The 14,782-nt window shown below is 44.7% G+C and overlaps 1 protein-coding gene across 3 annotated transcripts in view; it reads right to left on the bottom strand.

Annotated features, from left to right (window-relative positions):
* Positions 1 to 549: 549 nt before the first annotated feature.
* LOC125746828 (disabled homolog 2-interacting protein-like) overlaps positions 550 to 14,782 on the bottom strand; it is a 195,749-nt gene continuing 181,516 nt past the window's right edge. For 2 of the 3 annotated variants that reach the window (XM_049021352.1, XM_049021353.1), the window contains 6 exons: positions 13,557 to 13,735; positions 11,689 to 12,553; positions 9,190 to 9,342; positions 6,806 to 7,008; positions 5,919 to 6,006; positions 550 to 4,500 (listed from right to left, as the gene is read on the bottom strand). In XM_049021352.1, coding sequence (XP_048877309.1) covers positions 4,333 to 4,500; positions 5,919 to 6,006; positions 6,806 to 7,008; positions 9,190 to 9,342; positions 11,689 to 12,553; positions 13,557 to 13,735 — 1,656 coding nt within the window. In that variant the 3' untranslated portion in view covers positions 550 to 4,332. Of the gene's footprint in view, positions 4,501 to 5,918; positions 6,007 to 6,805; positions 7,009 to 9,189; positions 9,343 to 11,088; positions 11,149 to 11,688; positions 12,554 to 13,556; positions 13,736 to 14,782 lie in introns of all 3 variants that reach the window. The other variant, XM_049021351.1, reaches the window with a different exon arrangement.

The raw sequence follows: 14,782 nt of genomic DNA, 5'->3' as shown, positions 1-14,782 counted from the left end.
TAACGCGTCCCACTCCCTGTTACTCCAATGCCACAGAAATGCAGGCAGAACATGAGGTGAAAGACAGTATATTTGCTATAGATAGGATTATATATACGCAGTATAAGTTCGTGAATCACTGGATTTTTAAATAATTCGATTTGCATTGCTTATAAATGGATACCCATAGAGAGAGAGACAGACACTCTGGATGCATTACAAGGAATGAACAAGACCTCCTGTGAAAATATGACCAGAAAATAAAACCTTTCTCATACCTGCATATTTCTCACATCTCATTCAATCCTTTGATTGCCCTTGATTGTTCTACTGTGTCAATGTCTCAATAAAACCAAGGAAGGAATTGCTTCAACATACTGAATGTAATTAGTGAATCAGCCCTGTGTGGTAGGCTTTACATCCAGTGAATCAGAAAAGGTTTGTAGGTGAATTTATCTGCACACGCACACACGCACGTATGCATGCACGCAGAAATGCACGCACACTCACACACAGCAAGAGGACAGAACCACAGAAGTCAACACAGTAGTGATTCCTGTTACATTAGTGGTCTCAGTTGTTACTTTTCATAAACTGCATTCTCTTCTTCAAAGCAAAACTCTGACGGGGGCCCCGTTATCCTGCACTGCCAGTCAGAGGCAAGCAAGGTGCCATTTGCGCTCAGCTTCGGGGGTGGGGGGCTGCTTTCCCTGGTTCCCCTTGCTAATGGGAAAAAGTGATGCAAAGGGACATGGAGGTGGAGGTTTGCGAAAAACCAACGGTACACCTTGTGCTTATATATCCCTGCAGTGCCTTCGTGGCATATGGAGAGAGGAATGGCTTACCATAAAGGGCTATTCTGTCACTTTCAAACCCCCTCCAAACATACCTGCCAATCACCGTACACTTAAACCACTTTTGAGACTATTTTTGTAAGAAGGGTCAGTGTTTTCCTTTGAAAAAGAAATTTTGAAAAATGACTTAAACAGCAATACGATTAAGCTGTAACCGTCTAAAGAAGCAGCACCGGACTATTTACAATGTTCTTGTGATATCAATACAGTAGAATTAATCACAGGGACCATTTACAAAAAAGAAAAGATTCTCTTATAACATTAGGTAAAAATATTGTGAACATTTTATTTACAGAAGTGAAGCAAACTGCTCCTAAATACACCCACCTTTATAATTAAGTATGCAGCAAAATAATAATAATAATAATAATAAAAAAATAGCGCAGAAACAATTTCTTCCTTATTGGCAACTTAACAACAAACCATTTGTGCTACTTTCTGCAGCACTGAGCATGACACATGCAGAAAAAATGTATTTAACAAGTAGGAAATAAAATACAAAAATGTACAGAGCAGTTCGTACTGGTGCAACTGCAAAATAAAAATGCTAAATAAAGCGCTTGAGCAGCATCACCACTCAAACTTAAATAGAAAGCATTGACATGTTCAGTATTGGCAAAAGTTCTGCCTTTTTCCTGTGTTTCTGCCTGTCACTGCTCAAACAATAATGTGACTACAGTACATTACCGGTACAGTGTACAAGTATGTTTACACGTAAATATTTATTTTAGCTATGAGGCAACCCTATGCAAAAAGTGGCATTCACTGGACAGAAACGTGGTTTACTGTGGATGAAAGACCTAAAATGTGACTGCATGACATCATCTGTCCCTGCCCCATTTTACTGACAGCCAGTGTGATTTCTAAGCCCACTGTGCTCTGGGGTGTTCAATGGGCACCTTGTTATGGGGAAATAAAATCCATGTAATACAAAGATAACCTTACATTTAAATTGGAGAGAATTTAATATTTGCATATACATCATTTTTTTTCTTTAGATTGAAATGTTATGTATCACATATTGAATATATATGACTGTTGATGCATATTTCATTAAAGCTATTATGACAAAATATTTGATAGAAATATTGAATGTTTTGTTGGTGTGGCAAACCTTATCACGTGTTTTTTTTTTTTTTTTTTTAAAATCTTTGTAGACCATTACGTAAAAATACGGAGCATCAAATAAAACTGATATGATATCCCAATGTTTGATTTAATTGTCCAAGTACACACAGTATCCCATAGTTAATGGGATTCTAAATGCTCAGCTTTGTTCCAAATTCCAAATGAAGTGGTACCTAGATCTATGGTCTTTGAAGCATTTGCATGCAAACTGGACTTACAAAGTGCCCGTAAGTGACTATCTACAAGCAGACGTGGTAACTTATTGCATACAAATCAAATTTTGTAAAGCATGGATGGCGCTGTTAGTCCTGCTTTAATACTAGTATTTTACTAGTATTTAACTAAATACATAAGTGGAATGTAAACCTAAAATATATCCCAAAATTGTGTTTTTGCATCTCTAAGTACTGGAAAGAAACCGGTGTTTTTTTTTAATTAATTTTTTTAATTTCAACATTAAATAGAAAAATGTATTTTTACAGTTGCAATATTTATCTTAAATACTTTCCTCTTTGATAAGTAATTCACTGTATATATCTTTGAATATAAGAGCATCTTTATATTGCCATTTGTAAACAATGAATTTATTCTGTATAATGATTCCATAAGGGCACCAAATCATTTTGAACTGTTTTCCCAAAGTTAAGGCTTTTATACGTACAGAATAGCACATCAAGCTGCTCTCTAAATGGCCCACTAATGTCTCACATGTAACCCTTTCTTAGCTATCGTTCGTTCAGACATCCCTCTTGCTCACTTTCAGCTCAGTCCCTAATGCCTAATTGTGATCTAATGAAACATTAATGTACGGTGACGTCATCATCCACGTTGCTGCCCCCCCAAGTCTCTTTCTTGTTTTCATTCATTTTATACGAAGTACTGCAGTGTTCTATCAGGATTTTTATTCTAGTGCAGAGAAGCATAAAAACTGGCAACCTGAATGAGGTAAATGGCATCCAGTTTTACAGGCTGGATCACCACTGTGTCATGTGCTGCGTCATGTGCGGCGTCATGTGCGGCGTAATGTTCTGCATCTTGTAGGGTGTTGTTCTGCGCATTTGGCTGCGTCATATGATGTGCCATGTGACGCATCAGGTGACGTGCCATGTGACGCATCAGGTGACGTGTCATGTGACGCATCATGTTTTGCGGCTTGTAGGGTGTTCTGCGCATTTGGCTGCGTCATATGATGCGTCATGTGACGCATCAGGTGACGTGTCATGTGACGCATCAGGTGACGTGTCATGTGACGCATCATGTTTTGCGGCTTGTACGGCGTCATGTTCTGCGCATTTGGCTGCGTCATATGACACGTCATGTGACGCAGCATCAGGTGACGCGTCATATGGCACGTCATCTTTTGCGTTTTGTAGGGTATCGTTCTGCGCATTTTGCTGCGTCATGTGCGGCATCATGTTCTGCGCATTTTGCTGCATCATATGACATGTCTTGTAGGGCATCGTGTTCTGCATATTTTGCTGCATCATATGACACGTCTTGTAGGGCGTTGTGTTCTGCGCATTTTCCTGCGTCATATGACACGTCTTGTAGGGCGTTGTGTTCTGCGCATTTTCCTGCGTCATATGACACGTCTTGTAGGGCGTTGTGTTCTGCGCATTTTGCCGCGCTATGTGATGTTCTGCACATTGTGCTGCGCCAGTTGGAAAAAGACGACGACGTACAAAAAAAAAATAACATGATATTTGGAAAGTGCTGTCAGTCTCAGGTGATGTATAGCATGTGGTGTGTGGGCATTATCCGAAGTAGCACAAAACATAATAGCATAACCAGCTCTCATTCTGTAAATCAAGACTGCCGTTTAGGGTGATCCTGATTTCTGTCTTTATGTTCACAAAAGCCTACCCCAATCTGAGGTGTACCCACCTAATTAGAGAAAGAAAAAAAAATATATATAACATTTAAAAGCATGTAATCTGCGTTTTTTTTTCTGGCCAGAGTTCTCCTGGGCAAATTTTATTGTGGAAAATTGCGGTAAGTTTCCTGCTACCTCAGACACTCACTATTATTGGAGCTTGTTGATGCCAGATTGCTTGTTAGTCCACTTGCAGTCTGCCCACCCTCAGGCGCAGTGACAAATGACAGATTGTGTCACAGGAGTCCAGAAATGGAGCATTATATTTTAGTACTTAAATAGAAAGTTAATGGACTCTCTGGCCCTGCCAGCTAATGGCACTAATAGTTTATCAACACGCTTGTTCCTCATTACATATCTGTCCCCCTGCCCGACCGTTTTTTCATCCATTTGCCATCCATCCCATTTGACAGCAGGTGTCTTCTCACACACTGCTCTGCCTGCCTCTTTGCCCCAGTTTGAGAAGACCCTGCCCCCTGCCGAAGCTCCGCCTGCACGCTAGCAATTGCTGCTGTTGCGGAACTCTCCGTTCTCGGTGATTTGCAGCTTGGTGGGGTTGGTGGGGGAGATGCCGTTGCGCGTCTGCATGGTGTATCGCTCCTTCAGCTGCGTCAGGGCGCTCATCAGCCGCGCGTTGGCCGCATCCAGGGAGGCGATGCGCTTCTCCTGTGCCACCGTCCAGAAGAGACAAAGCAGCCTGGGTCAGGCAGGATGTGGTCATGACTGCGAAGACTCCCTCCCTCCTGTCATTTCTGAAGGGCCGAGACCTGCTCTGGCTTTCAGGTCGCTGACATCAGTTATGACAGTATTACACACACTCATCTGCCTGAGGGAAGCTTAGGGGCTCGGATTCTAATTATGCTGTCCAGTGCCTTGTTGTGGACTGAGGTTCAGACGACTGCTTTGCGTTTTCCGGAGGAGGACTCGTTACGCCCACAATGCCCATCCCTTCTGCTGTCATTAGTCAGCAGATTTGTTTGTGTATAAAGAGTAACTGAGAATTGTACCTCAGAATTATATGGCACTAGATTGCAAACAGGCATGGCGGTATCATAATAACATGGATGTGAGCCTTGTCTTTTGGCTTGATCGTGGTATTTACACCCCACCGTGAAGTTTAAACTGTGAACAAAGTAGGTTACCTAGAATAAGGTCAGAAACTAGGGAGATGCTAAATGTGACAGTGGAGAAGGTCTGAGAGATGTGCAGAACCACTGAAGCCTGACTGCAGGGCAGACTAGAGTAAGCAGAACCGAATTTTAAACAAGAGAAAAACTCTAAACATAGAAAACTGGCAGGGAATTCTAAGATATAAAGAGTATCTGCAATATATATATATATATATATATATATATATATATATATATATATATATATATATATATATATATATAATTATCTGGCAAATAGAGACACCCCTGTAGGGCCCCAGGCAAGTCTCAGTGCCACTGTGCAGTGCCTGGGACACAGTGAAGCAGGCTGGCCAGGTCCAGGTCGCCTCAAATGTAGTGTGCCCTAATGGGCTGGCCAGGTCCAGACCTCCTCAGATGCAGTGTGCCCTAATGGGCTGGCCAGGTCCAGACCTCCTCAGATGTAGTGTGCCCTAATGGGCTGGCCAGGTCCAGACCTCCTCAGATGCAGTGTGCCCTAATGGGCTGGCCAGGTCCAGACCTCCTCAGATGCAGTGTGCCCTAATGGGCTGGCCAGGTCCAGACCTCCTCAGATGTAGTGTGCCCTAATGGGCTGGCCAGCACTGCGTGAGGCTTCTCAGGGAAATCCCTGGGCACCAGCTGCCTTGGAAAGGCACTGAATACTGCTGCCTTGTGGACTCTTCTGAGTTTTCAACAACAATGAATATATATATACAGTCAACTCCAATAACAGGTTTATTGGTTTTTTTTGTGCCACCAGGTGGTGCCATTTCACAGCTTTTAACTCTTTTGTATTGACCTACAAGTGTTTGGCTTGGTTTTAAAAATTAAACTTTTATTAATTTCATTAACTCTACAGAACTATTTATTAGTTCATATAATTTAAAGGTTATTGGTTGCCACTAAAAGAAAACTTCTTGAAATGTCACTCACCTGAGCTTCTATTATCTTTTGCTTGGAGTCCACCACAGCCTGCATGTCTGAATGATCTTTCTTCAGCTCCTCCTCAACGGACATTAACCTGCAGCAGAGAGGTCTTGGGTGTTGGTGTGTACCCCTAGCTTAGCAAGGCGGTCAAGCTGCCCTCCACATCAGCACCCTGCTCCTGGCCTTAAAGGTGCCAGTCTTTCCCTCTCTGTTGCACATATAAGATCCACAAAAGCCAGACCTTTAGCACGGGAGCTTCTTTATCCCAGTATTACTCATCCACACTCAAATGCGGCTAATACTTGTTGATTTATTAACAGTAAAGACAATAAAATATGAACCCCCCCCCCCCATAAACATAAAAGCCACGCTCCACGTGATTGGCTCCACTTTGCTCTAAGAGATTAGATCATCTTTTCTGATAGGAATTTCATGTGAAAAAGGAAGAGTAATTTCTTCGAAGAGGCCCACCTGCTGACGATGCCCTTCACCCGTCTACCCGAAGAGGCCCACCTGCTGACGATGCCCTTCACCCGTCTACCCGAAGAGGCCCACCTGCTAATGATGCCCTTCACCCATCTATCCGAATAGGCCCACCTGCTGACGATGCCCTTCACACATCTACCCGAAGAGGCCCACCTGCTGACGATGCCCTTCACCCATCTATCCGAATAGGCCCACCTGCTGACGATGCCCTTCACCCGTCTACCCGAAAGAGGCCCACCTGCTGACGATGCCCTTCACCCGTCTACCCGAAAGAGGCCCACCTGCTGACGATGCCCTTCACCCGTCTACCCGAAGAGGCCCACCTGCTGACGATGCCCTTCACCCGTCTACCCGAAGAGGCCCACCTGCTAACGATGCCCTTCACCCATCTACCCGAAGAGGCCCACCTGCTAATGATGCCCTTCATCTGCAGCTCCTTGTCCTCCTGCTGTCGCCGTAGCCGCTCCTCAGACTCCTCCAGCCGGGCCTGGTACTCCATCAGCATCTTCTGGGTGTGTTCGTCCTGGTCCTTCAGCCGTGACTCGTACTCCTCCAGCTTCTGCAGGGACAAGCGCAGCTTCTCCTGCAGGATGGCGATCTCCTGCTGGTACTGGGAGGGTGCAGGAGAGCAGTGGGGTCAATCCATGCCAGAAAAAAGCGCCTCTGTGGATTTGGGTTGGGGAGGGGGGTTTCACAGGCCTTCACACAACCCTGACGATGAATGTTTTTTGTTAGGTTTCTACATTAATGCTTTGTGTGTTTTCAGTAGCTGTGGCAAATTAGGCTAATTTTACCACATCATTTTAACTGCTATTTCATTAGTTATTATTATTATGTATTGCTTAGTTGACGGTTTTATTCAAAGTGACTTACAACTCTGCTTGAGTAGTTTATGTTAAATAGTGCTAAAGAATAACAGCATGTTCTGGGACAAAACAAACAGCAGGTTACTTTAACAGGCAATCATCACATTACAAGTTAGCGTCCTTAGCTAGCACACCAGCTGCTCCTTTTAATGTCCATTATGGCCGCACTCAAGTAATCTTCAAAAATTCAGCTGTTTTATAAAAACGACTTTTCCTCACTCCTGGGTTTAAGGCAAGATCGACTAACAAATTTCTTTTTAGAAAAATGCAATTTACTTACATTTTTACGGAGGATTTGTACAATCCTTTCAGTTCTATGTTTATTTCACCATATAACAAAATAAAAAAAAAAATGAAAAAGTCAAAGTACCCCAAACTCAAGCTACTATTCATGAAAAATAATTATAATGCATTACATGCAAACTCCACACCTTGTGAATGGCAACAAGGCCAAAGCAGGACTCTCTACCTGCTGGTGCCATATAGATATTCTGATTGGTCAGGAAGTAAAGCATTGCTAGCCAATCAGCAGTCATGTTCTGTAACACAGACAGCTCCATCCACTCTGTACAGAGACAGTGCAGCTGGACACCTAGTGGCCTGTCAGGAAGAATTACAACACTGAGATAATTCAGTGGCAAATTTATAGGGCTTCATCCTTCATTTATGATGAAGGGCTTTGTGTGACTCCTTGCTTGTTTTAGCAGCGTTATTCAAATTCAGCAGGCGGCATGAAGCAGATGCCGCACAGACAGCTGACTGTGCTAGAGGAGGGAAGTCAAACAGATGCTAAAGGCAGCATTTCACCCCTATTCTGTTTGACTCGAATGGCATGTAAACCCAAGTCCAGGGTATTCTCCTTAGCAAACAAACCCGGAGAAGCAGGGCCTCCAGGTTCGCACTGTACACATGGCCTGCAGAGGCCCCTGCCATTTGCAAACAGAGGTGCGGTGAGCAGCACTGGATTCTGGCAGTGATGAGTTGCTCTTGGTTCCTGAGGACTCAGGGACCCCGTAAGCTGGCTTGGCTAAGAGCAGACGTTATCAAATCCACCATCCATATTCTCCTTGCTTGAATCAATAGGTCATCTCATAGCAATGTTACAATAGTACATCGCAAAGGGATGGCAGCTGACAGGCCAACCACACTTATGTTATACTGACTGTGACATGTGCTGCAGCATAAAGAAGCTATTAGATATGTTAGGCAAGGTATAACCTCCCTTCATCTCCAACGGTAACAAGGCGCTGAAGTGGATTAACACTCTACACTCAGCTCCACCTCACTGCACACCCACAGGCTTCGCCTGGCAGAACAGTCACAAGACACCGTTCGAGGTGACAGGGTGAGCCCTGCATCTGCGTCGCATGTCTGAGCCGTGCGCCCAGCCCAGAATTGCAAATTCAGCCCACGAGAGCTGAGTGTGCGTATGTGTGTAATTCTGGGAGTAATTGGAGGCGTTTCTGACAGATATGAGTGAGGGACCAGAGTAAGTGTGGTTCTGGGCTCTTTCGCCGAGGCTTTTGGAAAAGAAACAAATGGATTTTCACCCATCCCTGGTGTGTGGGGAAGATGACTCAACATTCAGAGCAGTTCAAATGGTTTGCCATCTATGAAGCACTTAAATGCTATAAAATAAAGCAAATGAATACCGTGCTTAATAAAAAAAAACGAGAAATTATATTATATAACCTACTTAGAGCTACATAAAAGAAATTACACTGATAAAAAAATACACATTTAAGGCTCAACATTAATATTAAAATAAGATTTAAATTAACTGAAATGTCATTAAATTACAATAAATAGGGTAGACAATCGTATGCAATTTAAGTTTTTGCAAAGCATTTGGAGTTTTAATACTTTGTTTTGGGGGTTGCTGGGGAGAGGCAGCGGCTGAGCAGACGGGGGGGCGGCGCTGGTACCTTCTCGGCCTGGGTGAGGTCCTCCTTGCTTCGGGGGTCTTCCTTGTGTTTGGGGTCCGTCTCCAGCCCTTCGTGCTCTAAATACTGTGCATTCATATTCAACAGCCAGGCCGCTGTTCGGTCCAGGGCATTAGGGTTCACCGGGGAGGGGGCCTAAGGGGGATCAACACAGCAAACGCGTGAGGGGGGAGCATCATGGAAGTGGGGCACTGGAAACAAAAGGGGGAGGCAGACATGAAGCAAGGGATTATGGGTACCAACACGCTGGCAGGGCATTCCCCGCAGCATACCGCAGCTGTCCCAAAAAATATTTAATACCACATAAGAGAAATTCCTGATTTATCACGACCAATCTAAATTCATATGTGTTTCTGCACAATGTGCTCTGTACATGTGAGGGAATTCCCTAGGGCCAATGACTTATATATATATATATATATATATATATATATACACACACACACAGGAGACATTAAAGAAGCAGAATTAAATTACACTAATTATATGCAGAAGACTGCCGTCTCCTAAACGATTTACTTAAAGAAATGAAGTTCTATTATGAAGAAATGGAAAGATAAATCTCTAACATATCAGCTGAGTATGGAGACGAAGCAGTGAAGGACTCATCCTTCTTACACCAGTTGCATTTCATGGCTTATTTGCAGAGGAAATGGCATAAAATAGTCTTATTTACTCTAATAGGGGTGCCTTTTATAGATGGTAAAGCCAAACACATTAATAAGTTGCAATAATTTAGACATTGAGGAAACCCACTGAAAGATGCTGAGAATGACACAGGTGCACAGGCGTGCTGAAAATGTCAATGACTGCGCATGAACAGACGCAGGTGGGTTTGCAAAAAGGAGGTAAAGCAAAACTGGTAGGACGAAAGTACTCAGAGGTACTCATAAGCCCATGACAAGTTTTAGCAGGTGTCAGATTTAATAGCAGTAGTGAAACATTCTGATGAATAGGGAGGCAAAAAATTGACTTATAAACTGTAGGAATGAATAATTCTGATAGCTGAATGACATTCGCGCAATGGCGGACCCCTAAGCTGAATACTGATACTGCCTTGGAACCACCAGTCATTCATTTTCATTTAAAGACTGCATTAGCGACTGCTCTGCATGTCTAACCAACAATAATTACACCATTTTTGCCTGCCAATCATTTCCTAACTTGTAATTGCTTTGCTGGCTAGTTCTGCAGAATGTGAGGGATTCTTGGCTGTGTGATGCTCTGGCTTCCATGACTATACGCCCAGGGACAGAGCCAGACGCCTCGGGTGAGGCCAGGTGGCTGAATCATCCCGCGCTCCGGAGCTCATGTCAGACGCGCGGTATGTGGAATCGGTGCCGACACCTGTGATCATAACAGCTGACCTGCAGACCTTCACCATGAAAACTCACCCAAAGCACTTCAACTCAAGCGTTCAATCTACAGTCAGGACAGTCATTAAGGTTATTATCAAAATTGCTATAATTTTGCCAATACTTTTAATTTTTTTTTTAGAATCATTGTTCAACTTCCAAACCATCCCATAATCGACTAAAACCACAGCAAACTGTAAAAATACAATGTTGCATAAATGGGACTCATGAGGATCATAACTAAGACAGGCTACACACATATATGCAAGAGAACATGGTAAAGAACACAGAATATTTAATGAGCATCTTCATATTTCTGTGCTATTAAGCTTGCTATTAGGTCGTCTTTTAAGTTTATGTTTACCTGTATCTGTTTTGTTATGTTGATAAGAGACATATCTGAACGAGGGCTGAGTTTTAAAAAAAATCATTTTTTTCTGATTCAATTCGATCTTCATTTGTATAATCAGATATCGATTAATAAAATCCAGTGATCGATTTTTTAATATAGGGCTATGCCTTTTACCGTGGAGGTGTGCAGCTTTAACCCAGTTAGTCTTGCGTGGCCAGGCTCGCGCAATGAGATCTGGCAACAAAAACAGATAAAAGAACATGGCAGGAGCTGCTTCACTGAAGGTACCGTCAAGCCTGAAGGCAAGTGGCTGCGTGTCTTTCGGGTTTCAGAAATATGAAGACAGTGAAGAGCTGGACAAAAGCAAAGTCATATGAAAACCATGCAAAATGGAAATGAAATACTGTGGAAGTATCACAAATCTGCAAAACCATTCAACGAAACATCATCCAGATACGCAATCTGCAAAAAGGTCCCATCTGAAACTTATTGGTCATGTTAAATAAAAAATTAATTAATGCAGTTACTTTGGGGTCAATTCTTAATGCACATTTTAATATTTTTAACAATGCACCAGGGTAGTCTTTGTACAAATTACAGCACAAGTTCTCAGAGAATCTGTTTCCTATCCAAGCAAAACTGGTATTGTACCTGAAATATCCCTAATCGGATCGATATCGAATTGAATAAAATTGAATGGGGACCTTGTGAATCGAAACTGAATCAATGTGGGAAATCAGTGGTGACAGGCTGCCCTAATCTGTAGCCTCTCACCTGCTTGTGCTGTGTGTGCTGCTTCGTTTCAGGACTGTCCCCCTTGGAGGACGATGACTGCTGGCGGAGCCTCGCCCCACTGCCAGGCCAGTCTGGGGATGATGACATCATGCTGCCACTAGAGGGCCGAGGGTAGGGCGCTGTGTTGAGCAGGTTGGGGGGAGTGCGCCCCCTAGCAACTTGGGGTGGCGGCTGATCGATCCGGCGCTGGGGTCCAGAACTGTTCTGCCGCGGAACCGCGGGTTGATCCAGGGACAGCTGTCGGCGGGAGAACTCTCCGGAACGCCGGGCGTAGTCCTCGCCACTGCTGCCCCCGCCCCCGCTATGGTTCAGGAAGCCTTGCTTGCTGCCAGTGGCGTCCTCGTTATTGCTGTGCGAGCTGACAGAGCTGTGGCACTCTGACCCGGAGTCCCCGATACCCCGAGGTGACACAGGCAGGCCTGCCGCCATCTGGTACACCGGGTTCTGGAATGACAATGGTGCCAAGAGTTGTGTCCGGCCCGGCAAATTCTCAGAGTTGGGTGTGGTGGGGCTCTGGACACCTCTCCTCATCGTGGGCTCGGCGGCCACGCTGGCCTGGGGTGTCCGAGCAGTCCACACCCCGCCGCCTGGCTGGCCGATGGGCAACTGGCTGTCGTTGAGAGCCTCCACAGAAAGGTTGGCCCCGCTGTCCAGGCTGCGGCTGTCCTGCAGGTCCACCATGGACAGGCTCTTGCTGCCGTTGGGCATCTGTATGTCAGGCTCATTGGCTTCCGAGTAGCTGGAGCTTCGTGCCGGCGATGGCTGCGCCCCAGAGTTCCTCGTCACGAAAAACAGGTCCTTGTTCTCCGGTGTCGGAGACGGCAGCCTTGTGAAGTCCACCAACCTGATCGAGGACAACACAAGAAAACGGCATGCTTTCATAGTTCATAGTTTCATAGTTTCTCCTGTCTGACGCAATGTAAACGCATCTCGATAGAAATAGCTGGCTCTGATGCCGGGGAAATGCTTCCTTTATAACTCAAGAGCGAGCAAAGGGACAGATGTGACTGTTTTTGGGGGAAACATGGCACCCAATGAAGACACGCTGCTCCGAGAGCAGCCGAGCTGCGTTAGTATTCCAGCAGCGTCCCAGCACCGCTCCTTCTCAATCCGTCCCCGGGAATAGGCTCCGTGTTCCGTTATTGTCCTGAAACTATTACTCAGACACGGTGATTTATTTCTTTGTAACACTGACCACCGGCAAGTGCATCACTCTGGCCCTTTCCTCCCTGTAAATAGTCTCCAATTAAAGGGAACCAGTGAAGGAGCAAACACCTCACCCCTATAAATCCATGGGGCTGGTGTAACACAGCCAGATAAAATAATGACAGATGGTTTCAAATGAAGACATTTTTAGAGGACCTGCCTGTCTTTATTTCTCTTAAAGGACCACTGGGAAGCATCACCTTATAAATGAATATATACAATAACAATGAGGTGCATTTGTAATGCGAGTCGTGTTCTGGGGTGAGATTACGAAAGTCATCTATGCCAAGTTCTATGTTAAGACAGAACTTACCAACAACGCAGCATTAAGAAGGATTAAGGAAACTAACCCCTGCAAGGTTGACAAAACATTAGGTACAATTGTGCAAAGTCCTCCGTACAGTGCCATTTGGCAGTCATGTAACCTGTACAGACAAGCCCTCCTGTACCAGTCTTGAGAAAGTACCCCACCCCCAATCAGGAAATAGTATTCCATTATTCCCACTGGTACGCTTCTAAGCTGCTTTGGAGAAAGCGACTCAGACGAAAAAGAGAAAACCATGGACTCGTTGTACCTAAGAGAGATGTCACGGTTTGTTTGGGGGAGATGTTTCAAACGGCTGCCGTGCTGCTGTACCAACCCGGACAAGTCGCTGTCGATGACCATCTTCTGCAGACCAGTAGAGATGCTGCATGCTGCCCCCGGTGGCGATGCCACGCGCTCGCAGGGGCGGGATGCCTGGATGCTGGAAGGGTTTGTCAGAGCTGTGTTGACATCGCGAAGGACCCGTGGGAGAGGCCCCAGCTTGGAAACTGTGCCCTGCAAAAGGAGGGGGGGGGGGGGGAGGCATGACATCGACAATCGATCAGCTATGGTGCCATCACTGGCCAATCATGTTCCAGTTACTGTGCCTGTTGTCCTTCTACTGAATTCCTGCAGAGAAATTAAGCACAGACTGGCCTTTCCTAATTCAAAGGGCATTTCAGCAAACAAACTGTAATTAATTAATCGGAACGTTAAGTACCTACAGTTGCATTAGGTACAGAGCTTGAGTACAAAACTCTGCTTTTTTCCTTAAGCTGATGCTAATATGCCTGACCTAATAACTGGGAGGGGAACCTCGTTTTCGAGCTGATTTCACCATTAGCACATAAATGACTTTCTGAGCAGAGCTACCTTCCCTGGAAAAGCGCTGTGAAATACCACAACTGGAGGGGGGGGGGGGGGGGCGAGCTGTTACACTTGGTGACATAGATGAAGTGTAACACAGTCAAAAACATGTGAACCACGCAAAATGGCAAAGCCACTATGGTGATTAATGTCAAGTTTGTCTAAAAATGTAGCCAGAAAACGGACATTAATTTCACAAGAACTGGCAGGTGGCATAATGAAGCAATCCTGTATTAAAACTGTAGCTTTAAGTGGACACCATTAGTGATTCATTTACAAAATGAGCCACAGGCTTTGAACAGACTGTTCAATACAATAGCTGTAAGAAGGATATATAGCACCAGTCAAAAGTCTGGACACACCTACTGAAAATAATTTATCAGCAAGATAACGACGAGAACTGTGTTATCTTGTGAAGAAAGAAAGAGATGGAGTGCTGTGACTGATGAACTGGCTCCCACAATCCCCGACCTAAACCCTAGTGGGCTGGTTTGGGGTGAGCTGGATCGTAAGTAAGAGCGAGGTAGCCAAAGTGAGCCCAGAACTTGTTTAAAGTCCTTCAGGACCGTCGGAGAATCACTCGACGTGGCTGCATCTAGAAGCTGGCTGAGAGAATGCCAAGAGTCTGCAATGCTGTTATCAAAGCTAAAGGAGGCTGTTTTGAAGAGTCTAAATTTGACATTGAATGCTTCTCTT

The sequence above is a fragment of the Brienomyrus brachyistius genome, chromosome 7, assembly GCF_023856365.1.
Source record: "Brienomyrus brachyistius isolate T26 chromosome 7, BBRACH_0.4, whole genome shotgun sequence".
NCBI classification, from domain to species: domain Eukaryota; kingdom Metazoa; phylum Chordata; class Actinopteri; order Osteoglossiformes; family Mormyridae; genus Brienomyrus; species Brienomyrus brachyistius.
Note: the sequence above shows the minus strand (reverse complement) of the source record. Positions and strands in the feature narration are given on the sequence as shown.